Genomic DNA, 25,254 nt, shown 5'->3' with positions numbered 1-25,254 from the left:
GACAGAGCAAGATGCTTTATTGCTGCTTGCAACAGTGTAGCTCAGAGGCTTGGAGAGGAATGCTCTGTGATTCTTTTCTTCAGGGTGGAGATAAGGTTTGACATTACAGATAAAAAAACATTTGAAAATCTGAGCTTATTTTGTTGAGGAATTACCCTTAATTTGGTTTATTTACATGAACTGAAACAATTAACTGGAGAAGCTAGGGGCCGCAATGCTTTTGCAGACATGTTGTCAAGTGAGGCAGTGTCTTCAGTAATCTTCACATTTCCATAAAATGTCTCTCTTTACACACACGTCTATTTTTTACAAACAGCAGGCAATTCATACATCACCCGAATATCATTTTAAATGTTAACAGATCAAAGTGGACATATCAACCCATCATTTCCTGGGCATCCTACATTCACAATAACATCTCACCACAAACCAATGCTGGCCCTAAGCCTGCACTCACGGAGCTGTATAGATCCATAAGTACACACTAGAAAATGGACACTCAGAGGTGTTACTCATGGCCGGTGACTTTAATGCAGGGAAACTGTAATCTGTTTAAGTGCATCTTAACCAACATGTAATATGCGCATCTGGAGGTGAAAAAAAAACTCTGGATTACTTTTACTTTCACTCACAACGATGTATACAAGGCTGTTCCCCCTCCCTCCCTAAGGTAAATCAGACCCTCCCCCACCCTCCCTAAGGCAAATCAGACCAAAACTTTATTCTCCTGCTTCCTGCCTACAAACAAAAACTCCAACAAGAAGTAGCACTGATGGATCCATAAGGAAGTAGTTTCTATCGGAAAAACATTTTGTTTAATAAAATATATAAGAAAAGGAATCCTGTTCTATTTATTTTTTATGCAGATAAATGTTGTAATTTTTAATTGTGCTAGCAGTTTGTTTTTAGCAGCACTTGTGAGAAAAAGGTTGTCCGAGCAGGCCATAAAGGACTGTTGAATCTCTGGTCCAGTCCGTTTCCACATTCTGCCACCAACCACCAGTCTGAATCTTGACACTGTGACCGCAGAAATATAGATTACTGTCAATTCATTCCAACAAAAAACCAAAATCACAAGTTTTGCTTAAAAGTTTCCCCAGCAGACTTCCTCCTCGTTTCACTACAACAGTAGTATCTTAGTGTCTTTAACAACTATGAACACTCCAGACCAAATAAAACAGCAAGAACAGACAATTCGAAATTAATTATGCATTAAGAGTTTAATTTTAAAAGAGTGGGTAAGTACTTTACAGCATTATGTTGAATGACTCCTCCACCTGAAAGAAATGGGACAGGAGAAATTGTAATCCATGGTTCAGTTCTTCAAACAGTCACAATCTTCACTTAACTTTAGTCAATTCTAAAAAACCTTCAGAAATAAGAGGGCATTGACCAAAATTACCTGACTAGCTCAAACACAAAATGTCTCCACCATTGGTATGCAATTTGTGATTACGGCCATGTCTCAGGAAAATTGAACACTGAGACATGCCTCTTCCAAAGCACTTCCTGTCCAGCAGTTCTGCTTCTTATCGAACTACAAGCTCAACCAGGAAACTGGTGAGCCAATTTGCACCAACTTTCTGTTGAACTCACGGACACAGTCAATATGCAACAACCACAATAAGAACCTGAGGTACATATCAAATTTGCACTAAGATTCAGGCACTTGGGCACAATAACAAAAATAATTAGGTTCACATGTCCCTATCACTTCAACAGATTTTTACTGGTTCATGGTTATGGTGGTTTATAGTGCCTAAAACCATTACATAATTTATTTTTGTTCACACTATTATACTAATAAGTCTGATTACACCTCAGAGATAGCAACAGCGGTGGTGCCGTAACCAGATATCCCTATTTCCACAGTGCATGTGTAATTACAGAGGTTTGAAGGCGAGACACAAACATTATGGACTGGCTGGCAAGAAAGAGAGAGATTGTGTCTGCATTTTTTTTATGGTTGTCTGACAGAGAATCATACATTCTGAATGGGCACACATATTTGGAATAGTTTAAATAAATAAATAGTTTTTAAAAATAAGGGTTGATACATTTCAGTACGGCCTGGGGGCATGGCCGAGACCAAATATACGCACTACAAGCTTGCAGTAATAGCAAGGATGTTCAGGTTTGACATGAGAGTCAAACGCACACAAAAAGGAAAATCATAGCCTAACATCTGTATATGTTAAAAATTTGATAAACAACAGGTGCCCATCTCCTAAGTTACTATATGAGGCAGCCCCCCTTATCAGCTTTCATTGGGTTTTTAACGGCACAGTAAAAAAATAAACATCTGTGAAGAGTAAAACACATAGCACATGGACTAATCAGGGAGCTGGAACTTTGGAGAATAATAGACATTACCAGCCCACCCTCAGAAATGTAGGACATCCAGCTTATAGGCTTTTATGAACAGAAAGACTACCCAAAATCTAGCAGTTAACTGTGATGTCCAGCACACCCATTGTTTTAAAGAAAACAATATTTCTGGACTATTTCATTCATTCACCGTAGTCAGAAAGTCAAAGACATGATTCTCGAGTAACTTATTGACATACACTACCGTCCAAAGGTTTGAGGTAACTTAGAAATGTTCTAATAATTGTGTCCTTCAAACTTTGCTTTTGTCAAAGAATCCTGCTTTGGATAATTTTGCTCAAATCAAGCGCCATCCCCAGGGTGCTGCAAAATGGAGTTCTTTAAGATCCCTTTTGCCCTGAAAAAAAATCTCCCACTTCACCACACCCAAAGCACCCCCAGACCATCACATCACCTCCATGCTTGACAGATGGCACCAAGCACTCCCCCAGCATCTTTTCATTTGGTCTGGGTCTGACAAATGTTCTTCTTTGTGATGCAATCTCAAACTTAGATTTGTCTGTCCATAACCCTTTTTTCCAAACTTTATCTTTTCTTTTTATGGGCTATCCTGAGATATGGCTTTTTCGTTTGCACTGGCGGTTACTGATAATTGGCCTCTGTATACCTATGTAGATATTCCATAAAAAATCTGCCATTTCCAGCTACAAGTCATTCACAACATTAACAATGTCTACACTGTATGATCAATCTGATGTTATTTTAATGGACCAAAATTTTTGTATTTTCTTTCAAATACAAGGACATTTCTAAGTGACCCTAAACCTTTGAACAGTAGCGTACATACAACCAGCGGCGTTGTTGGGCCTGGGTGTCTGGGGCTATAGCCCCGTTTCTTTTATCAATAGCCCCGGATCTCAAATAGACCAAAAATATAAATAAAAAAGCCCCTGATCTATTCATCTATAATTCCGATCGCACATTATAATAATGTTTGCGTATTGGCCACTAGCATGCGCTTAACATTTTTCTTATAGCATGTACATTCAGAACCCTGTACTTTCTGTGGGGGGGGCTGAGCCCCGAATGTATTGTGATCCTAGCAACGCCTCTGCATACAACTAAGACAAATGGGAGAAGGAAGCGAGGAGGTCAGATGAGGCCACGGGTATAGAAGCTGCAACGTGTCCTCTCACTGAGTGTGCAGTGATACTGCCACATTTTCTTCTCTCTTTCTTCTCTAACATCACTGTACACATGGGAGTGGCCATGACTTGGAGAAGCTGCATTATGCATGTCATGTAATTACAGTGATTGCTGTACATGATTGTATACCATTCAAATTTCTTTGTCAATTCCGAGTCGACCATGAATAGTGAAATAATGTTGGATACACACTTGGGAGATTTTTTTAATTTAATGTTTAATTTAATAGTAAATACTAGAATCACTAAATAAATGTTAAAAGATCATTATCTCAAGCTTCCCCAAGGCAATAATATCAGAAATTCTCTTTTCACAAGACCACTGAATTCAGAAACATGAAGGATTCCCTAAACGTGCATAAAAAACGTCTGTGTTATTAATTAGTGCTTGATTTCGGAAGTAGGCTAGTTTCCATGATCTGTCGAAATCAGATAATTATTATGATGCTTGCATTTCACACAGTGCTGAAAAACCTCATCATAAAATAAAATGTTAAAGTTTCACAATTCAAACTGTTATTCCACATAAAATAAAAGTAAGTTATCTACAAAAACATTCAAAAGATACAGCACTTGATTGCATTTATCCGATAAACTGCCTTTTGTTTTGGCAATGAGAAACATTTTGGATAAAAGATATTGATAAAAAATGATGGAACGTCCTTGACACGTTGCCATAGGGGAATAGTCTACTGTCAAGTTTTTAAATATTAACGAAAACGGTTCGTTGGAATAAGTAAAGAACATCCATGTAGTCAGATATGCCTTGACGATGTCATCCCTTTCGAAACGCAGAACAGCGCACCGGTGTTCGAATAGCCACGTTTTAACCAAAATGTGAACTTGTTTGATATGTTTTAAAACGCTCCCCACACCCTCCCTTTTAGAATTGTGAAGGAGGGACTCCTTTCACTTGAACATGTAAAAGTTATCTTCTGCGCCCAGGACCTCCCCAAAAGTTTGGCATATAAAAGCCCAGTTTTTGTTTAGGCAGTAGGGAGGTTCTGTCAGGGTCTGGATTGGAGTAACAAAGAACCGGACCCTACTTTTTATGGTTGGAGTCTGAGGAGTAAACCCAGGATTCCCCTTGCCTCAAAGAGTCTACATGTCTAATATTTAGACATGTTCAGCTTTGTGGATATTCGGTTAGCGCTGTTGCTGAGCGCAACAGTGCTTTTGGCGAGAGGTCAAGGAGAGGACGATAGTAAGTATTACTTTATATGAGATTATGGGACCCATGGACGTTTGCAGGAACAATGGATAGCGCGTAAAAGGATACTGCGCACATTTCTATTATGTTTGGGATGTTGCAAATGATACCTGGGGCACCTGACGTTAAATTGTCAGCAAACATCATCAGAGGTTATACCATTGTTTTTGAGCTCCGAAACTCGATGCATTGAACAAGGATTTTACCTTTTTCTGATTTTATGCCTGAGCGTTCCCTGGCGTGCAGACACATGTTTTGTGCGCCCCTGCCCTATTCACGCGCTATTCCATATCCTCCGGCTGAGGGAATTGTAGCTGCAGAGCCTGGGTGTGCGATTATGACATGATGTTCAGATGGAATTGAAAACTACAAATATACAAAACATTTTTATCTTTAAATAAAACCACCAATAAGAAATTATTGTATTTTTTTAAAGTTTATTCGCAGCTGAGGTCTATCACACAAATTAAGGAATTATATTATGTACAATGCCACATCAAATTTTACCTGGACTGAAACAAGCTCCTAGAACTACAGATAATAGTTAAGCCAAGCCTTTCCCAATTAACCTATAGTAGGCTATATATATACACGTTTGTAGCCTATAGTATATAGTATAGCATATGCAATAAGACGTTTCTATTGTTGGTTTAGACAAAAATGTATAAAAAGAGTTTCGATAATAAAAATAGTTGCGGTATTACGTCTTCAGTGGAAATGTCTAGACATCAATATTTCTGATTGAGGGGCGTGTGCCTGGGTTTATCAGAATCTTACCGTACGGGCTTGGAGCGCCCCTCTGTGGCAGATACGGAAATACAGGCCTCATCAATAGCAAGACAAACCTAGGGCGACTCCACCCACTTGAGTCCTAAAAGTGGCAAGGCCTTGGCTTGGCTACATAGCCTAAGCCTGCTGTAGTAGGCTCTATTGGCTCTATTTTTAGGCACGTTGGCTCTATTTAAGCATAGGGTGGCCTAAACCATATTCCATTCTTGTTTAATATTTAGACATCCGCCTTTGTAATTCCTAAATTACATACGCAACGATATATTTAATTGCGTTCGGACACGTTAATGTATGCATAGGTTTTTTTTCCCCATTAGACATTCTGTCATTTGTCCAACGCTTGTCGACGCCTACCGCAATGGTTAGAACAACCCAACAGGGCATCCAGTTCAGTCACGTGAGGACTTTTAACCCTTTATTTAAAGGGAGAAAAACAGTCTCTAGAGACAATCTGTAAATAATTATATAAATAGGCTCTAATTCATGTATACATTATTCTTTTATTGAGACTTGAGGGTTAGGGATTCTGTGAGGTCTGTAGGCCCATGACATGTTCATTTTAGCTCTATGTCAATCGAGATCAGCGTTCGGTATGCACCCTTAATTATGCAACGCGTTTCACTGTCTGGTCTTAGCTGTTTATTTTATTTGAATTATTTCCATTTAGGCGTTAAACAGTAGGCTCCCTACTCTTCTGATAGGTGAATTTACTTAGGCTACATGTGACTTACCTTGGGTCTCCTTTGTAGGCGGTTTCGGCAGCTGCTCGTTGGACGGCCAACAATACAACGACAAGGATGTATGGAAACCAGAACCCTGCCAGATCTGCGTCTGTGACAGCGGAACCGTTATGTGCGATGAAGTGATTTGTGAAGACACAACCGACTGCGCAGACCCTATCATCCCCGATGGCGAATGCTGTCCCATCTGCCCCGAGACCGGTAGCCTTACTTTGATGATCTCATCTCATACACCTGTGCTTTTTGATAGTGTTCCGGCGCCCCCAAGTGGCACCAGTCGGCTTCAACGATTCCAATTGTAGACAGAAGGGGACAAACACAAAAAAGCTGAGCAGGCCTTTCACAGCCCATACAGGGCTGGCAGTTACTTAGAATGGACTGTGGATACCCTATTGAGGATGAGCAGAAAATAATTGCCCTGGATATTACAGTTGATTTTCTTTCTGCCCACCTTGTTTATCAATGGATTAACTAAGTTCTGTGTTGAAGAAATGGATGTGCACAGTAGCTGTAAATTCACATTAAGCTGTCTCCTCACAGGCCTACCTATTTTTCGTAATATGCCTGTGTTGTATTATAATTTCGAACCCGCCACCATTTTCAATCAACATAGCACAGTACATTATTGCTCATTGCAAGTCATTTTAATTGTTTTGCAGGACAAGGTTTTGTTTGATTTCTTGTTTGATATCAGTTTATTTGAGTTTACACATTGATAAGGATTAGTAAGGTTTTGTACACATTAAATATGAATTCATCATCATCAGTATTAATAACATTACGTCTTTCTCTTTTAATTTCATAGATAACGAGGAACAGACTCCAGTGGTATTTATTCCCCTTCTATTCTTCAGGGATTGTTTTTAATGCATGACTGTATTCATGTTATTGGTTAATGATGTGTCTGTGGCCTACCTACAGGAGTCCGTTTATATGTATTTATATGTATATGCTATTTATTTAGATTATTTCAAACTGGGATGCCTGTTGATAAGGATGTATGCCTGACATTTGACCTTCCACAAAAGGTTCAGTGTCTTAGTTAGGCCTACTGCACATTTGTAGGGCCTGCAGAAGGTTGTAGCTCGGCTGATAGTTAGTTTACAGCTCTCTTATTGAACTGCAGTGACAGACGAAAGGCAGTGCACCTGATTCTCTTTTCCTTTTCCCACAGGGACCACCAGGAGATCTAGGCCCTAAGGGAGATCCTGTAAGTTAAATGGTTTATTTTAACCCTTACCCTAGAATTAATATGTATACATATTAACATACATTTCTACGGTTGTAATACTTAAAAAAGACATCTAGGTTTGGTGGGTTAGTGTAACTTTTCAAGAATCACAGCTTCTAAGAGGTGCTGCTTCAATAGTCGGCTGGGATTTGAAATGTATAGGATTGTAAATAGAGGCATTTTACTCTATTTACTAGGAGGTGCTAGGGTCAGGCTTTAGCACAAGCTTTGATTTATTTTCTGTTTCTGTTCAGCACAGAATATCTCAGCTCCCCGAATCAACTGTATTTACTTGCCAATGCATGTGACTTTTGAGATCTGTTTACACATCTATGGAACACAACTGTAGGACAAAGAAAGCAGTTCATACAGAACTATTTCACTTGGACCTATTGTTAAATGTGAAGGTTAACATTAGTTTCCAATGACATATTCAACCCTGTGAACTAAGTTGATGACCTTTGGTTGAACTTTGATCTTTGCATGACATATAAACATGTATAGTTTTACCAAGATGTAAAACGATACATCTTAGTAACTGCTGTTCACAGCATGGACCCCTATACTTCTTCAATCACCACTTCATAATACCAGGTCTGTGCTAATGTAAATAGTTCTAGTTCTACAAACAGAGCTTTAACTAATACCTGAACTAACCCAGCCTTGGGTATTTCAAGGCTGAGCTGTTACTGTCTATTTGCCTGTCCACCTCTCTGTCTACAGTAATAGGTAGCAGTCAATCTGTCTGTCCATCTCTATTTCTGACAGTGATTAATAGTCTGTCTGTCCATCTCTACAGGGTCCCCCAGGTGTTCCCGGTAATGATGGCCTGGACGGCCAGCCTGGACTTCCCGGGCCCCAAGGCCCCCCTGGACCACCTGGCCTTGGTGGCGGAGTAAGTTTGCACCATGAACAATTAAATCTGCCTGCTATTTAATGTGGTTATTTACCAGTTACTACTAGTCTGCGTTACTGCTACTGAGCAGTTGTCTATATCCATGCCTCTTAGTCTACCTGAGAGAAAAGGCCAGCTAATCTTTTCTTTCCATTCCTGCAGAACTTCTCTCCTCAGATGCATCATGGTTATGACGAGAAATCCGGCGGCGGCGGCGGATCCATTATTGGACCAATGGTATGACTGCTGCAATACACGCGCTCTTCAGAAAGGTCTATTACCAAACCGCCATAAAAACTGTCATCAGAGTTACACAACCGAATAACCTGACCCGTAAATCAGAAGTTGGCCTTCAAAAGTATGACATTCTTTTGAAGAAGAGCATCAGCTGTCTTTTATCATTTACATTACAATTTCCCCTCAGATTCCTTCTATGTCAATGAGTGACTATTAAGTAATATGAACTAATGAATTAATTGGTTAAGTAGTATGAACTAATTCGTTTATTGATTGAGTAGTATGAACTAATGAGTTAATTGATTGAGTAGTATGAACTAATGAGTTAATTGGTTGTTGTGTTTTCCAACAGGGCCCAATGGGTCCACGTGGTCTTCCCGGCCCACCAGGCAACTCTGTAAGTATCGCGTCACCATAAACACATTAAATCGGACTCTGGAAATTAATTTTGAATTATTTGTTTTCTGAATGTCTGATTGCATGAGATTAATGTGTGTTCCTGTCCCCCATCAGGGGCCCTCTGGTCACCCCGGCCCTGCTGGTGAGCCTGGTGAGCCCGGCGCTGCTGTGAGTACACAAAAGTGACAGGTCCATGTCAATTTCAACTGACAGACCGGCTCACATTCTGAAGGCATCCCACCTTGTTCATACCTAACCCCACAAACACACACACACACACACACACACACACATTTACCTAAACCCTAACCATAACACTTAACCCAATCTTAAACCCCCATAACATTTAACCCAATCTTAAACCCCCATAACATTTAACCTAACACAGACAGACAAACACACATTCATCACAGTACATTATTACATTTATATGCAGTTATATTTCTGCATTTGCATTACCATGTTTCTATTCTGTACTTACAATAGTCACATTATTGAGAGGGAAGCGATAACTTGCAATGAAGCAATTCCCTTGTATCTTGTACACTATTAATGTGTTTACACAGGCTTAAAGGCAGTCCCACTTTGTTTAAATAGTTGGTCTTTCCTGTGCGTGTGACAAATCCATGTGATTTGACTTTTTGTGTTTCTTTCAGGGCCCCATGGGTCCCCGTGGTTCAATGGGCCCCCCTGGCAAGAACGGAGATAATGTAAGTTACGTTTTTGCATAATCTCAACATTTCTTTTCTTTTTCTTGTGGCTACAAAATAATTTTCTTTGGTAAACACATAACTCAGCATGGAGTTCCTGTAGCTTTACCTTTTTGCAGCGTATCGCAGATTTCCTTTCACTATATCCTCATGTTTTAATGCTATTAACGGTGACTGTGTATCTGACAGACAAATAGGTCATTTGTATGTCGTAAATGGATGACCTCTATCTGTGTCTCAAAATGACCCTGGGGTGCCATTTTTGCTTAATGAACCCATCTCCTTTTCAGGGTGAGGCTGGCAGATCTGGTCGCCCTGGTGAGCGTGGCTCCGCTGGCCCTCAGGTTAGTTGGCATCTAACCAAAGAGGTCATGGGTCAGATTGTCCAATCAGTCCAATCAGCCACCTTTTATATTGCGGTTTGCCCTGTATTGTGTACCATATAAGGATTAGGATGTCATTACAGGAGGCCATCAACAGTAAAAGACCTATCAAAGTAACTTAATAAGTTGTGGTTGAATGTTGAATAAGAACGAGTAGATTAATTAATTAGCAAATTAATTAAGCAAATAGGGAAATGGTTCATTTCAGCTCTAAAAAAGCATACACAAAGGATGAGGACGAATCTTGGTTTATGTCTCTTATGAAGATAAGTCCATTAAATTCCTTGCCCTTCTCCACAGGGAGCTCGTGGTACCCCCGGAACCCCTGGACTTCCTGGGATCAAGGGACACAGAGTGAGTAATAAAGAGGGGGTGACAGGGTGACATGACAGCCATGACACAGTAGGTGTCCTAAATGCATACACTCCTGTCTGGAGTGACAGTCAATGCTCTAATACATGCTCTTTCATTTCCTGCTCAGGGTTTCAACGGTCTGGACGGAGCTAAGGGAGATTCGGGTCCAGCCGGCCCTAAGGTCAGAGGTCAATCTAACAGTATCTTTCACCGTGCGATTCTGTTGTTACCTGTTTCCCGGTCCGGAAAGCTCACCTGTTCCTCCGTTTCACCTTTCCCCTCTGACCTCAGGGAGAAGCTGGTGCCCCCGGTTCCAACGGTAGCCCCGGTTCCATGGTAAGTTTGGTTCTACCGTAACTACGGCCAAAACATTACGGCTCACTGAAATCTGCCGCCCCTGTCGTGGTGGTTACCGATCTCACTATACCGCTCCCACCCGTTTCTTCCTCCCAGGGTGCTCGTGGTCTTCCCGGTGAGAGAGGCCGTCCCGGACCCCCTGGCCCCTCTGTAAGTACAGAGTGCCTTCACTCTTCATTTGATCGATCGATTAATTGGACTAATTTCACGGCCTAAAGCCAAGCCGGTATAGCGGATGGCCGGTGTGTTTAGGTTCCTTGTAAACACATTGTATTTATGGTATTTTCCTCTGTCCTCCTCTAGGGTGCTCGTGGTAATGATGGTAACTCTGGCCCTGCTGGATCTGCTGTAAGTTGCATCATTGTTTAGGGCAGAAGGGGGCGTGATAAATGGCTGATATACGACCGCTCAGGTCTGTTCTTATGCACCACTCAGGGTGTTGTGGATATAGCCCTTAGCTGTGTCGTATGTCGCCAATATACCACAAAACCCTGGGTTGACCTACTATTATCATTAACCAGTTTTCAAAACAATAAAAACAGCAAAACATAATTTGTTTGTCACACCCGTGGTATAGGGTCTCATACCATGGGTTTTAGCCAATCAGCATTCAGTGTTCGATTCAGCAATTTATAATGTTCAGTAACCTACCTGTCAATGCAATTCTGGGTATGCCACTTAGTGCCATGTATTGGGACTGGCTAAATTAATTGAACCATATTTGCTCCATATCTTTTTAGGGACCCACCGGCCCTGCTGGTCCCCCCGGATTCCCTGGAGGTGCTGGAGCTAAGGTAGGTCATATCCACCAGTAAAAAGCTCATTCACTTGCTTTTCCCTGGTTGTTAGATCCCACTTCATCTTTAGAGTGTATTCCTGCAGTCCTCCCATACATCTTGGATATATCATGAATCTTGAAACTTTTTTACAGTTGTCCTTAAACACAAAATGATATATTGAATGATAGTATAGTTTTGAAATCCTGAATGGTCCGTCCTTGCATCCACCAGCTTGTTCAATGAATTTGAGAATGATTCAATTTCTCTATCATCACCAATTTAGCTGAAACAACGGCTGGAAATGGGCTTTGTTGTTGTTTTCACTATTGATTGCTACTTTAAAAGAATTAGACTGCAAATAAGTGAAAGGAAGTGAAAGTGCAAACTTACATACAGAATCAGACCTACTTAAACCATGGCCAGATCATATCGGCAACAACCACTAGATGGCATAATGACACTGCTTTTTTAAGCAGTGGAACTTTAAACAGGAGAGCATCAGTTTGTTACAAAGTTACTTGAAAACAAATGTATGTTGATGAATGATGTATGTGATGTATTAGATGAATAAAACTCCAACCACACACACACACACACATATATATATAAGCAAACACAGTCACACACACACACACACACACATGCCATCCTAAATCCTTTTCTGTTGCCCCCTCACAGGGAGAGACTGGTCCTCAGGGCGGCCGTGGATCAGACGGACCCCAAGGATCTCGTGGAGAGCCCGGTAACCCCGGACCCGCTGGTGCTACTGGACCTGCTGTGAGTGATGTCATGTTTATGTTTGCCCATATGCTTCTGTGGGTTGCTCTAATGGTGCACTGTTATGTTTGACCCTTGAAGAGTACAGTAACATAATGCCACATGCTCTGTCTTTCCCTCTCACCAAAGGGCGCCCCCGGCAGTGATGGTCAGCCAGGAGGCAAGGGTGCACCTGTAAGTTGAGTCACTGTAGATTTACTGGATCAAACTGATCAGATGACTTTGTAAATCATTAGATCATCATTATGTTCTAATGGATAGACACACACAGACACTTTCATGCCACTTCAAACCTTGTACCTTCATACTGGTTTCGGTTCAGTAGCCATGTTTGATTTGTGTCCTTGTGATGATACCCACAGGGTGCTGCTGGTATCTCTGGTGCTCCTGGTTTCCCAGGAACCCGCGGCCCTGCTGGACCCCCCGGTCCTGGAGGTGCCCCCGGCCCCAAGGGTCACCATGTGAGTAGCACACCTATGATCAATATTTTAGAAATTGTTCACCGTTATTGTACTGTATACATTTTCAGTCCATTTCTACGGGTCAGCTTCTTGCTAAATGTTCTTGGTGACAACACAGAGTTAGACAGATCATTAGGATTTGAAGGATTTGTTTTCAGGGTACAATAACAGCTTATAAATGTTTTAGAAAATGTGATTTTGAACAGGAAGTGGTGGTGAGGGTTGCCTAATTTGATTGGTCTGCATATTTCTCCTCATTAGGGTGATCACGGTCCCCAAGGCCCTAAGGGAGAGCCCGGCGTGAAGGGAGAGCCTGTGAGTTTGCTATGTACTATTTTATATCAACTATGAAAAAACACTTAGCTGCTGTATTATATCAGTAGCCTAGCATGTCTGGAAACATTTCTGGATGGTTTCCTGGATACATTTCAAGTCGGACTGGTTGTGGAACAAAAAACATGTTCACTGGATAATCTCCACTGTCATAGCTTTTTTTCATCCAGGACCGTGCTTAATCTGTGTCTGGGAAAACCTGACCTCAGTCTAAAAAACCTGTTGCTAATGACGGTGTTGTTAGACAGATGAGTTGCTAACCCCTCGGTCCCTCCTCCTTTGGTTCCACCCAGGGTTCCACTGGTCCAGCTGGACTCCCTGGCCCCTCTGGTGAGGAGGGTAAGAGAGGTGCTCGTGGTGAGCCCGGCGGAGCTGGTGTTGTTGGACCCCCTGGAGAGCGCGTAAGTTACCCTTCCCTCAGTCCCTCAGGCCACATCAGATAGCTTGTCCCTGACGTCCCCCTTTTCAGAAGTACTGTGCCTACAGTGAGTGATCCATGTGGTCATATCCATACGAGTACATTAAATAACCATTTTGATGAGAGCTTCAGTCCCCAGTCTAAACTACTTAAACCAACATAAACCACCTGTATATCCCAGGTGGAAAACATATACATTACAAAGTACTTGTTATTTTGATGACACCCAAGGAAATACATTCAATTCAATGTACACAGTATATGTATTTTATTATCACTGAAATATAAGACATTTAAATGTGTATAAATTGGGACAAACATGGTACAAAAGAAATTGTCCCAATAAAGAAACATTTGAATGCATGTAATATACTCTATAATAATGTGATAGTGATATATTTATTTGAACCGGGACAATGTACAACTAAACATTCTCAGTACAATTGAGAAAAGCTGAGTTGTACTAGATTAAACACCTAATTTCCGTCTTTCCCCCTTCTCCAGCCAGGCAAACATATAAACAAGAGAAATATTATACATTAACTGACAACCAACAACCATTCTTTCAAAATATTGTAACAGTACCTGTTTGTTGCTACACAGAATATATAGCAATATATATTGTTATTATTGGATCCACTGCTGTTAGTTAATAAATTAAAATACACATTGTAAAAAACAGCAACACAAACAAACAGCAAAAGTGGCTTCAAACCTGCTAATGTTAATGAAATTAAGCTAGGTTAAATTCCCAGGGGACAGTGTCTGGTAGTCATGGCGACATTGTCTGGTAGTTAAGGGGACAGTGTTTGGTAGTCAAGTGGATAGTGTCTGATAGTCAATGGGATGGTGTCTGGTAGTCAAGGGGATGGTGTCTGGTAGTCAAGGGGATGGTGTCTGGTAGTCAAGGGGATGGTGTCTGGTAGTCAAGGGGGTGGTGTCTGGTAGTCAAGGGGATAATATCTGGTAGTCAAGGGGATAATATCTGGTAGTCAAGGGGATAATATCTGGTAGTCAAGGTGATAGTGTCTGGTAGTCAAGGGGATAGTGTCTGGTAGTCAAGGGGATAGTGTCTGGTAGTCAAGGGGATAGTGTGGTAGTCAAGGGGACAGTGAGTGTCATTAGTCAAGAGAACAGTGTCTGTTAGTCCTGGCTTTGTTCCATGATGTGTCTGTATCATAGTCCTGTATGTTATACCGGGCCATTATTCTGTGTTAAATACTGTGTCATGGTTCTGTTTCAACAGGGTATGCCTGGTATGCGAGGTTTCCCTGGCTCTGATGGAGCTGCTGGTGGAAAGGTAAGTCAACGTTTCCAAACAATAATACTGAATATACCGTATAATACAAATAAATACTGTATATATCAGCACAGAAGATAAAATATAACACCTCCACTGTCTTTCTCTGGGTGTAATAGGGTGGTCCTGGTGAGCGCGGCGCTAATGGACCAGCTGGAGCCCAAGGTGCTACTGGTGAGCCCGGTCGTCCCGGAGAACCTGGCTTGCCCGGATCCAAGGTGAACTTTCCACATCTCTCTCAGTATTTCTCTCCCAATCACCCTGTGCCCTTCAACTTCACTGTACATCATATATTTATTTTGTGCAGCCTTGTAGCCATTGTAGCATGTATTCGCAGTCAGAATGTCCAGTCTTTTGTGTGCTGACTACTCTTTTCTCCGTTCTGCTCTAGGGAATGACTGGTAGCCCAGGCAGCCCCGGCCCCGATGGGAAAGTTGGCCCCGCTGTAAGTACTACTGATCTGCCGCCACCGAAAAAGTTTATGTCCGATATGCATATAGTCACCTTGTATTTACTATTGTGCATTAGAAACGTCATTAACAAGTGGATGTTATTTATGCGATTTAACTAATTTTAAACCCAATGTCCTTTGGTCTAAATGCAAAGATAATAAACCATTTCAAACTGATTGATAACCTGTGAGACCCTTCTCTCATCTAGGGTCTCCCAGGTAACGATGGTCGTGCTGGACCCCCAGGCTCTTCTGGACCCAGAGGTCAGCCCGGACTGATGGGATTCCCCGGACCCAAAGGACCTGCTGTAAGTGGACAAAAAAAACAATAAATTAACAAAACAAATAATGCTATAAATAAAAGTTGTTTTTATCTGCTGAACAAACGTAAATGAAGGCTACAGGTGATGTATTCCATTTCCAGTAAATGTGAATGTTGTCTCTTCCCTAAAGGGTGACAATGGAAAGCCCGGAGAGAGAGGTGACGCTGGTGCTGTTGGTGGTGTTGTAAGTAAAGTTGTTTTACCGCGACCTGAAATATATTCGATATATTAATGATTCTAATGAGCTTAAGTCTTAATAGGGCCCTCTTACTATAGGACATGCGTTTTCTTTGGGTTGTAACAGATGCCATCTTGTTTCTGTCTAGGGCGCTCCTGGCAAAGATGGTGACGTTGGTGCTCCCGGACCCTCAGGCCCTGCTGTAAGTACAGACACATGAGCTTTTCACATGCTCAATGGGAATACTGTTCGAATGGCACATTTAGCCATTTAGTGAACATCTACAGATGTCTCCTTCAATATGGTGTGTTCTCACAACACATTTTGTATACAGCATATTTTAATCAATTATTGCACTTTTGTATGTATTCATCCATCCACACACTGTACTTAAACTGTGCACTGACGCAGTTCCTCTGTCTTCCAGGGTGCTCAAGGAGAGAAAGGAGAGGGAGGTCCCGCCGGCCCTAATGGATTCCAGGTGGGTTACCCATGATCCTCTTCAATCGTTACTCGTCATTTACCTTTTCAACTGATAATGCTACGTGTCAACCTAATACCTCAACCTTACTTATCCTATCATTCCAATAGGGTCTGCCTGGTACTCAAGGAGCTACTGGAGAGCCAGGAAAGGCTGGTGAGCCTGTAAGTAATAGCAACTCTTCCCTGGATGCTTTTTTGTAATAAGGTGTATTATGTTAGAACTGGTGCTTTAAAAAAATCTAGAAACACATGCTGTTGAGTCATTGGCTGACTGACTGCCTGGCTGATTGATCCTGTTTTTTTTTTTGCTCGGCAGGGTAACCCTGGTGAGGTTGGTGCTCCCGGACCCAACGGAGCCAGAGTAAGTACACACACACACACACACACACACACACATTAATACATACTGTACATTTGGTGTCATTCAAATAACCCGCCATTAATTAATCAATTGGCTGGGTGTTCATTGAGTCCTCTTTACTATTTAACCACTGCTGAGTTAGCGCATTAGCAGAACACCAGCTCTGGATTGGCTCTGTACAAACGATATTATTCGTAAATGTCTTCTCCGTTCACCTCCTTTCCCATCTTCTCTTACCCTCTCGTCTTCTTCCCCTCAGGGTGAAAGAGGTTTCCCCGGTGAGCGTGGTGGTATTGGACCCGCAGGCCCAGTCGGACCTCGTGGAGCCAATGGATCTCCTGGTAACGACGGCGCTAGGGTAAGAGACCCCCGGAGGACCTTCTGCTTTCACACCTGCATGGATGGACAGAGGGGCCTTGGGGCCTCGTACCACCGTATCACGGCTCATTCTTTTGTTCTTCACTGCCCCAAAATGGGTTTTTTTTTTCCCGGATGAAAAAGAAGGCGCCGTGTGTTTCAATGTCTGTGTGTCGTCTCTGTCCAGGGAGAGCCTGGTATTCCTGGTGCTTCCGGTGGTGTTGGAGCCCCCGGTATGCAGGGAATGCCCGGCGAGCGTGGCTCCAGCGGTAACCCCGGTGCCAAGGGAGAGAGAGGTGATGGTGGCCCTAAGGGAGCCGATGGTGGCCCTGGAAAAGACGGCATGCGTGGTCCAACCGGACCCATCGGATCCCCCGGACCCACCGGTGCTCACGGAGAGAAGGTGAGAGAGAAACGCTGTTCGGATTCATGCAGCTGGTTTACTCAGTGAACTGTACCGTTTAAAACGATTAGGTAGCCAGGGTAATCTAGCAAATCTTCTGGGAAAGAAAGTTGCGTAATTCAATATCCTAATCTTCTAAGCATTTACTCTCTGTGTTTAGGGTGAGGCTGGTCTCGCTGGCCCCCCTGGTCCCAGTGGTGGTCGTGGTTCCCCTGTGAGTACCTTACAGTGACACGCTACAAGCTCACCTTTTCGTGACTGTGCAATGACCAACAGGGGCAAACCGTTTTCCTTCATCACACCAAATAATAATTACAAAGGAACACTATTCAGAAGGAAAAAAATAAACAGCTTTTCTATTTCTACCCATAATCCCCCAGGGTGAGCGTGGTGAGCATGGTGCCCCCGGACCTGCTGGATTTGCTGGACCCCCAGTGAGTAGCTTCACCACCCGGTCCCAGAACACTGGAGCTGGATTCCATCTTATTTCCAGATGTAATCCCATAACCCACGTGTGATCGATCCTGTCCTCTTCTCCCCACTTCAGGGTGCTGACGGTCAGCCTGGCAACAAGGGAGAGCCTGGTAACACTGGCCCCAAGGGTGATGCTGGTGCTCCCGGACCTGGTGGACCCGTTGGCGCTCCTGGACCTCAGGTACGGCTGTCTGAAGCAGCCCCATAAGCTTTGACCCCTGTACCCCCCAAAAAACAAAACTCATACTTGTGTTTGAGCCACAGCGTTGTGGGCTTTAAAGTAGCCTGTACTGCCGTCCTAAATAATGGTAATGTTCAGGTCTTAGAGGTAGCATGCTGTGTCATCCAGTGTGTTCTGTACTGACTCCCAGGCGGTTTGTCTTCCCAGGGCCCTGCCGGTAGTGCTGGTAGTAAAGGAGCCCGTGGTGCTGCTGGACCCCCTGTAAGAATCACTCGCTCTTCCTCAGATCAACTACAGTTTGGTCTAAACAGATCAGAAATATATACAAAACACGTAGTTTTAACGTATGTCATTTGATGTGTGCGTGTGTGTGTGTGTGTTTACAGGGTGCTTCTGGTATGCCTGGACCAAGTGGAAGAGTTGGCCCTCCTGGCGGCAGTGTAAGTCCACCTGGCCATTTTTCTTGGCAATTTTTATTGCCAAGAAAGTTTTATTGAAAAATCTTTATCTCACCTACTGTCATCTCAACACAACAGCAAACCCTCATCATCTCCTAAATGTTTTCAGGGAGCTCCCGGACCCCCAGGCCCTCCTGGTCCTGCTGGTAAAGAGGGACAGAGGGGTGGACGTGGTGAGACTGGTCATGCTGGTCGCCCCGGTGAGCCTGGAGGAGCTGGACCCCCCGGACCCCCAGGACCAACTGGATCAAAGGGTAACGATGGCTCAGCGGTGAGTACAAAGCAATAAACATAAACAATATAAACAACAGAAAACAACATATAGTGTTACAACTAAATGTTTAAATAGAAAACTGGAGATACAAATAAATGTACACGTTATCTCTACGGCATGTTATAAACAAATATTTTTAGAAATAAAATGGATTGTTCTGGTTCTGCCGGCTGCAGTCAATGATCTGCCATCTTTTCCTCTGCCTGTGCTCTTGCCCAGGGAGCCCCAGGACTCCCTGGACCCGGAGGTATTGCAGGACAGCGTGGTATTGTGGGCGCACCAGGAGGAAGGGGACCCAGTGGCAACTCAGGAACCCCTGGACCTGCCGTGAGTGTCGCCATAAACATTAGACCCACAACACTGGCTAACTACTATTTAACCTGACCCCTAACCTCTATCAACATTAGACCCAAAACACTGGCTAACTACTATTTAACCTGACCCCTAACCTCTATCAACAGTAGACCCAAAACACTGGCTAAGTACTATTTAACTTGACCCCTAACCTATATCAACAGTAGATCCAAAAAAGTGGCTAACTACTATTTAACCTGAACCCTAATCTCTATCAACAGTAGACCCAAAACACTGACTAACTACTATTTAACCTGAACCCTAATCTCTATCAACAGTAGATCCAAAACACTGGCTAACTACTATTTAACCTGACCCCTAACCTTTATCAACAGTAGACCCAAAACACTGGCTAACTACTATTTAAGCTGACCCCTAACCTCTATCAACATTAGACCCAAAACACTGGCTAACTACTATTGAAGCTGACCCCTAACCTCTATCAACAGTAGACCCAAAACACTGGCTAACTACTATTTAACCTGACCCCTAACGTCTGTCAACAGTTGACCCAAAACATTGGCTAACTACTATTTACCTGACCCCTAACCTCTATCAACTCTTATGACCATTACTGTTTTTCACATACAAATTAATAACCAAGGTTTTGTGTTTTGAGGTTTGTCTTTACTCCCAAAGCCTTGACCTGTGACCTGCCCCTTGTCCTACCTCAGGGAGAGCCCGGTAAGCAAGGACCCAGCGGCCCAGTTGGTGAGCGTGGATCCCCTGGCCCCATGGGACCCCCTGGACTGCCCGGTGCTAATGGCGAGGCTGGTCGTGAAGGTTCCCCTGGTCATGATGGTGTTTCCGGTCGCGATGGACATCCCGGCCCCAAGGTAGGCCCCTGTCAAACTCCCTCGCTCCTCTCTCTCACAAACGTGCCGTTAGAAACAACCTTTCTGTAGGATAGAAAATGACCAATGCATATGAAGAGTGTACTGGTCTCAGAAAGATCCGGTTGCATGTTTAATAAGAGCTTCTGAAGACGTTTACAGTGCTTCACAATGTCATGGAGAAAACTCACCTTGTCCGGCCAATGTTTGGTGAATTTACTCTCACGGCTCTTTTCTCGTCTGTGTCTGTTCATTTCAGGGAGACCGCGGTGAGCAAGGTCATGCTGGTTCTCCTGGAGCTCCCGGACCTCCCGGTGCCCCCGGTCCCGCTGGTGCTTCTGGCAAGGCTGGTGCCCGCGGAGAGACTGTAAGTGCCCCTCATCGCTCCTTATTCATTAAGGACAACACGTCTTCGGAACGTTCGGCCCACGGGCCTTTGAAAACATTGTGAGAGATTTGGACTTTTGTTAAACTGCTGACAGTGTTACTTGGCAATGAATCAATTTCAGTCTTTTTGACCGGGGAACTGAGTCGTAATCCATTCATGTCTCATTCATTGCCAATATCGTTTCATGTACACGTGAATAGTAATCTTTCTGTTTCCGGCGTGTTTAGGGTCCTGCTGGTCCCGCTGGCCCAAGTGGTCCTGCTGGTGGTCGTGGTGGTCTTGTAAGTTCCTCATCATTCGCGCACCTGAACCTAACGCACTGTAAGGACGTCCCATATCGACCGCCAGTGACCGTGCGGAGTGCCCCTTTGACCTGTCGACCTTTCTCTGCAGGGCCCTGCTGGTGCACGCGGAGACAAGGGAGAGGCTGGAGAGAGTGGCGAGAGAGGCCACAAGGGACACAGGGGTTTCAATGGCATGCCCGGTGCTCCTGGACTCCCTGTGAGTACCCCCTTAGAGCTGTCTAATCTGAGGCCTGCTATGTCATACAGCGCTACTATTCTTTATGGTTAGGTACCAGCATTTTGAAAGTTGTTTTTATTCATTTGAGGCATCAGTTAAACATGATCATTGAAGTTCTGTTGTCCATGCTTTGATTGACATCCCAAGAATACATCCCAGAAAGTGGTAGGGGAAGGGAAGAACACATATGGTGGTAGGGGTGTATGAAATGCAAGCAGTGCAAGTCTAATTGGCATCCAGACAAGGCTATTCCCTAACAACAAAAACAATACAATTACACACTGGAAGATGTAGGTCACATGAGTAAACCAGTGTCTGGGGCGAAACATAATTGTAATAACTTCAATGAAATCATTTGTATTATCCCAAAAAGAGATTTTCATGTTTTTAAAAGAATAATTTAATTGAAACAATTAGGGTTATTAAATGCCTTGCCCAGGGGCAGAACATCAGATTTAGTTTCCCACTAAGCAACACCAGAGGTTCTGTCATGACATACCTAAACCACTGATTGAGGTGGGCCTTTCCTTAGGGTAGATCAGGTGTTAACAAAACTGGATTGCCATTTTAATGTAGGGGATGGTATGTGAGCTTAATAATGGGATGTTTCTGGTTTCAGGGCCCCCCTGGTGAGTCTGGACCTGCTGGACTTAACGGACCCTCTGGACCCAGAGTGAGTATGACTCCCCCTCCAGGACCACATACAGAACATGAATCCAGGCGGATCATATAACATACACACAGTACTATTTATCACATAAACTAATGCACTTGTTAAAACTCTTCAGCTGGATGAGGTGGTTCATAGCTGCTGCACACATCCACTTTCACAGGGATTTCCTGTGTGCTGCATAGAACATTCAGTAACGTGACATTAACCCTGAATCAGTGAAAGAGAAAAAACACTTCCTGTTATTATGTGTCTGTCCTATAGGGACCCCACGGTCCTAGCGGCGCAACCGGTAAGGATGGCATGAACGGTCTGCCTGGACCTATTGGACCCCCAGGACCCCGTGGTCGCAACGGAGAGATGGGACCCGCTGTAAGTGTCTGCACTCCTTCCCTCAGCATAGACCATGTAGATGCACATGTAGACTGTCCATGTAGATGCACATGTAGACTGTCCATGTAGATGCACATGTAGACTGTCCATGTAGATGCACATGTAGACTGTCCATGTAGATGCACATGTAGACTGTCCATGTAGATGCACACGTAGACTGTCCATGTAGATGCACACGTAGACTGTCCATGTAGATGCACACGTAGACTGTCCATGTAGATGCACACGTAGACTGTCCATGTAGATGCACATGTAGACTGTCCATGTAGATGCACACGTAGACTTTCCATGTAGATGCACATGTCAAGCCTAGATGGAGACATAACAGCTTCCTCTTTTATCATTTTCTCTTCTACCCAGGGTGCTCCCGGTTCTCCAGGTCTCCCCGGACCCCCTGGCCCACCCGGCGGCGGTTTCCACATTGCACCCATTTACCACCAGGAGAAGGGACCGGACCCCCTGCGTGGAGGCAGCTACAACTACCGCGCTGACGAGCCTGACAAGATGAACGACCGTGACATGGAGGTGGACACCACCCTGAAGACCCTGAGCCAGAAGGTCGAGAACATCCGTAGCCCAGAGGGAACCCAGAAGAACCCTGCCCGCATGTGCCGTGACATCAGGATGTGCCATCCCGAGTGGAAGAGCGGTAAGCTTCCGAGCCAACGGTGGCTTGAGGCGGCCACTGGTCAGGGATAAGGCACGCGGTGATCAATCATCGGTTTGTTGATCGGCAGAATTGATTAGATCCAAAGCCAGCAGTGTCTAAATCAAAACCAATGGGGAAGACAATAAAGTTCTCTCTCTGTTACTAATTGTAAATGGTTCTGTGTTAAACTCACAGGCCAGTACTGGGTGGATCCCAACCAGGGCTCCCCTCTGGATGCTGTCCAGGTCTACTGCAACATGGAGACTGGAGAGACCTGCGTCTACCCATCCCAGGACACCATTCCCATGAAGAACTGGTACACCAGCAAGAACATCAGGGAGAAGAAGCACGTCTGGTTCTCAGAGTCCATGGACAATGGCTTCCAGGTAAGAACCAATCAGCACCGACCAGGGCTCAGAGATGGACACCTGTCAATTTGGACTCAAGGTTTAGTGTGATGCCTTCACTATAAAGCCGCCTTCATGATACTAAAACCCAGTCCTCTCTCCTCACCCGGTCCTCTCCAGTTCCAGTACGGTAGCGAGGGCTCCAACCCAGAGGATGTCAACATCCAGCTGACCTTCATGCGCCTGATGTCCAACGAGGCTTCACAGAACGTCACGTACCACTGCAAGAACAGCATCGCCTACATGGACGAGGCCACAGGCAACCTGAAGAAGGCCCTGCTGCTCCAGGGAGCCAACGAGATCGAGATCAAAGCAGAGGGCAACAGCCGCTTCACATACACCGTCAGCGAGGATGGCTGCACGGTGAGATCCTCTACTTTTCCCTTCTCCTCCCCTGTCTACTGATCCCATGTCTCTTTATGCCTCTCTTTTTGGTTTAGCTTACCTGCTATCACGTAAGGCGGTCGGCTGGATTTTGAGTTCAAGATTGTGTGAAATTCACATTATAGGAGTAAAGCTAGATAAAGTGACCCAGTGACAGCTGTAAAGGCAACTTTGTTATCCAACATTTTCCTAATTTTCTCTCCTCTCTCCTTCTTACCACAGTCACATAGTGGCACATGGGGCAAGACAGTCATCGACTACAAGACATCAAAAACATCTCGCCTTCCCATCATTGACATCGCTCCTATGGACGTTGGTGCACCTGATCAGGAGTTTGGCGTCGAAGTGGGCCCCGTCTGCTTCGTATAAAAACAAAAGAATTATGGACATGAAATTGTTTGTTTTTTCTAGCAGTCATCTCTAATTCTATTTTCTATTCATTACCTACAAACTCATTCGGCTGCCACTGGTCCACAAGCTTAAAACTACTCTGCTGAAGATGTCATTTGCGTGTTTTTGATTCGGAAGAAATATTTTTTGGAACTGCTACTTCAACCAAAACCTACAACAATCAAGGACACTTAAAAAAAGAATATTTCATTTCAACTTGCAGCAAGAAAATAATGTAAAGTTGTAAAGTGTAAAATCCCCCCTGGAGAAACAAAATGAGATCATGGTGACTTTTTTTATACCACTGCGGAAGGACAATGAAAGAAACCAAATGCTATGTACCATTGGATGGTATTAAATAAATCTTAAAAATGACAGTGAAGTGTCTTCTTGTTCTAAATTTACATCTGAAAGTTCACCTTAATTTTTAATACCTTAATGGCTACCTCAGAAAAGAAGTCCATGTTACCAAAAATGTTTCAGTATCCCTAGGGCAGATTTTACACTCCATGCGTTTATCATTGGAATCAACTGTCAAAGGTGCTATAATATCAACTCAAAAGGTCCAGTTATTGGTGTTTGATGGAGAAATATTAGCAACATCCAGTAATTGCTTTTGGATCTTTGGTGCTATAAAATCAATACAATGTATAGCTTGTTTTCTTTGTCAAGTGTTGGTTTATTAACAGTTCTGAAATATAATTTACTGTGTGGATAAATCATGCTGATGGTTTCTGGTGTAGACTTAAGCGAGTGGTTTTGTTTTTGGTTGTATTTCATTTCCCTGACTCCCTGATGTCGCACCCCTCTGACTGTTGCTATCACTACACCACTAAAGTACCACAAAACCCCTGGTCTGTTTGTTTGTGTTTTGTTTGTTAAAAAAAAACATTTTAGCGAAGTTTCTAAAAAAAAAAGATGGGAAGAGTAGAAAAAAATCGGAGAAGCAGACACACTTCCACGGTTTTGAATAAAGAGAATCTGTACTGATGTTGTACATGTATAATAAATCAAGATGTTTTTAATTATTTGGATGCTGAATAAAGCATGTGAAGTGGTCTACTCAATGTTTCACATGTCAACTTCCCTTTTTCCATTCATCTCACATGCACCATACGCAAATCAAATTCAACTGGCGATTCAGCGAGAGAAGTTGATTAACAATAAAATATTTAGGCGTTCTTCCCCAAACAAGTGTCTATCAAGTCCATCACAAAGTCGCATAAGAGTTACTGAAAACCTTAAGACCTTAAACCTATTATTTCTCAACATAAATGTCTAACTCTTATAACACATTATCTTTTACAGCAGCAGTTTGGGTTAAGTTCTTTAGGGGCCAGGACTGCATTATTTTACTTTGCAGGCCCGGCACCAGGACGAAGTGACTGAGGGGGCAGAAAATAATAATCTTTTTT

At 43.4% G+C, this 25,254-nt stretch overlaps 1 protein-coding gene and 1 long non-coding RNA gene across 3 annotated transcripts; one reads left to right on the top strand and one right to left on the bottom strand.

Moving 5' to 3' along the window:
• Nucleotides 1-6,344, bottom strand: LOC117594507. Of its 2 annotated transcripts, none has more exons than XR_004575760.1 (3): nucleotides 6,264-6,344; nucleotides 1,247-1,277; nucleotides 1-1,017 (listed from the first exon to the last, which is right to left on the bottom strand). It is a non-coding gene; the product is annotated as an uncharacterized LOC117594507 (long non-coding RNA). The 2 variants fall into 2 exon arrangements; XR_004575759.1 differs by having other exon boundaries at nucleotides 1,252-1,277.
• Nucleotides 4,515-24,901, top strand: col1a1b (collagen, type I, alpha 1b). The gene is made up of 49 exons (XM_010888666.5): nucleotides 4,515-4,737; nucleotides 6,282-6,473; nucleotides 7,078-7,100; nucleotides 7,447-7,482; nucleotides 8,303-8,398; nucleotides 8,561-8,635; nucleotides 8,988-9,032; nucleotides 9,149-9,202; nucleotides 9,691-9,744; nucleotides 10,035-10,088; nucleotides 10,428-10,481; nucleotides 10,609-10,662; nucleotides 10,773-10,817; nucleotides 10,935-10,988; nucleotides 11,142-11,186; nucleotides 11,579-11,632; nucleotides 12,296-12,394; nucleotides 12,524-12,568; nucleotides 12,757-12,855; nucleotides 13,117-13,170; nucleotides 13,482-13,589; nucleotides 14,853-14,906; nucleotides 15,026-15,124; nucleotides 15,298-15,351; nucleotides 15,567-15,665; nucleotides 15,811-15,864; nucleotides 16,007-16,060; nucleotides 16,286-16,339; nucleotides 16,450-16,503; nucleotides 16,658-16,702; nucleotides 16,962-17,060; nucleotides 17,247-17,462; nucleotides 17,623-17,676; nucleotides 17,843-17,896; nucleotides 18,010-18,117; nucleotides 18,325-18,378; nucleotides 18,504-18,557; nucleotides 18,685-18,846; nucleotides 19,069-19,176; nucleotides 19,878-20,039; nucleotides 20,296-20,403; nucleotides 20,652-20,705; nucleotides 20,818-20,925; nucleotides 21,566-21,619; nucleotides 21,881-21,988; nucleotides 22,370-22,658; nucleotides 22,854-23,044; nucleotides 23,186-23,428; nucleotides 23,672-24,901. The coding sequence occupies exons 1-49, from the start codon at nucleotides 4,656-4,658 to the stop codon at nucleotides 23,816-23,818; spliced, it is 4,362 nt and encodes a 1,453-aa protein (XP_010886968.4). The 5' UTR covers nucleotides 4,515-4,655; the 3' UTR covers nucleotides 23,819-24,901.
• Nucleotides 24,902-25,254: the final 353 nt, after the last annotated feature.

This window comes from Esox lucius, chromosome 5, assembly GCF_011004845.1.
Source record: "Esox lucius isolate fEsoLuc1 chromosome 5, fEsoLuc1.pri, whole genome shotgun sequence".
Taxonomy (NCBI): Eukaryota; Metazoa; Chordata; class Actinopteri; order Esociformes; family Esocidae; genus Esox; species Esox lucius.
The sequence above is the reverse complement of the archived record's forward strand: the minus strand, read 5'-3'. Positions and strand labels throughout refer to the sequence as shown.

Bases quoted from the DNA above. Each gene is read 5' to 3' on its own strand.
- col1a1b (XM_010888666.5), top strand. From the start codon at position 4,656: ATGTTCAGCTTTGTGGATATTCGGTTAGCGCTGTTGCTGAGCGCAACA. The intron at 17,463-17,622 runs GTGAGAGAGAAA...CTCTGTGTTTAG, and splicing joins CCGGTGCTCACGGAGAGAAG to GGTGAGGCTGGTCTCGCTGG. The intron at 20,404-20,651 runs GTAAGTGCCCCT...CGGCGTGTTTAG, and splicing joins CTGGTGCCCGCGGAGAGACT to GGTCCTGCTGGTCCCGCTGG.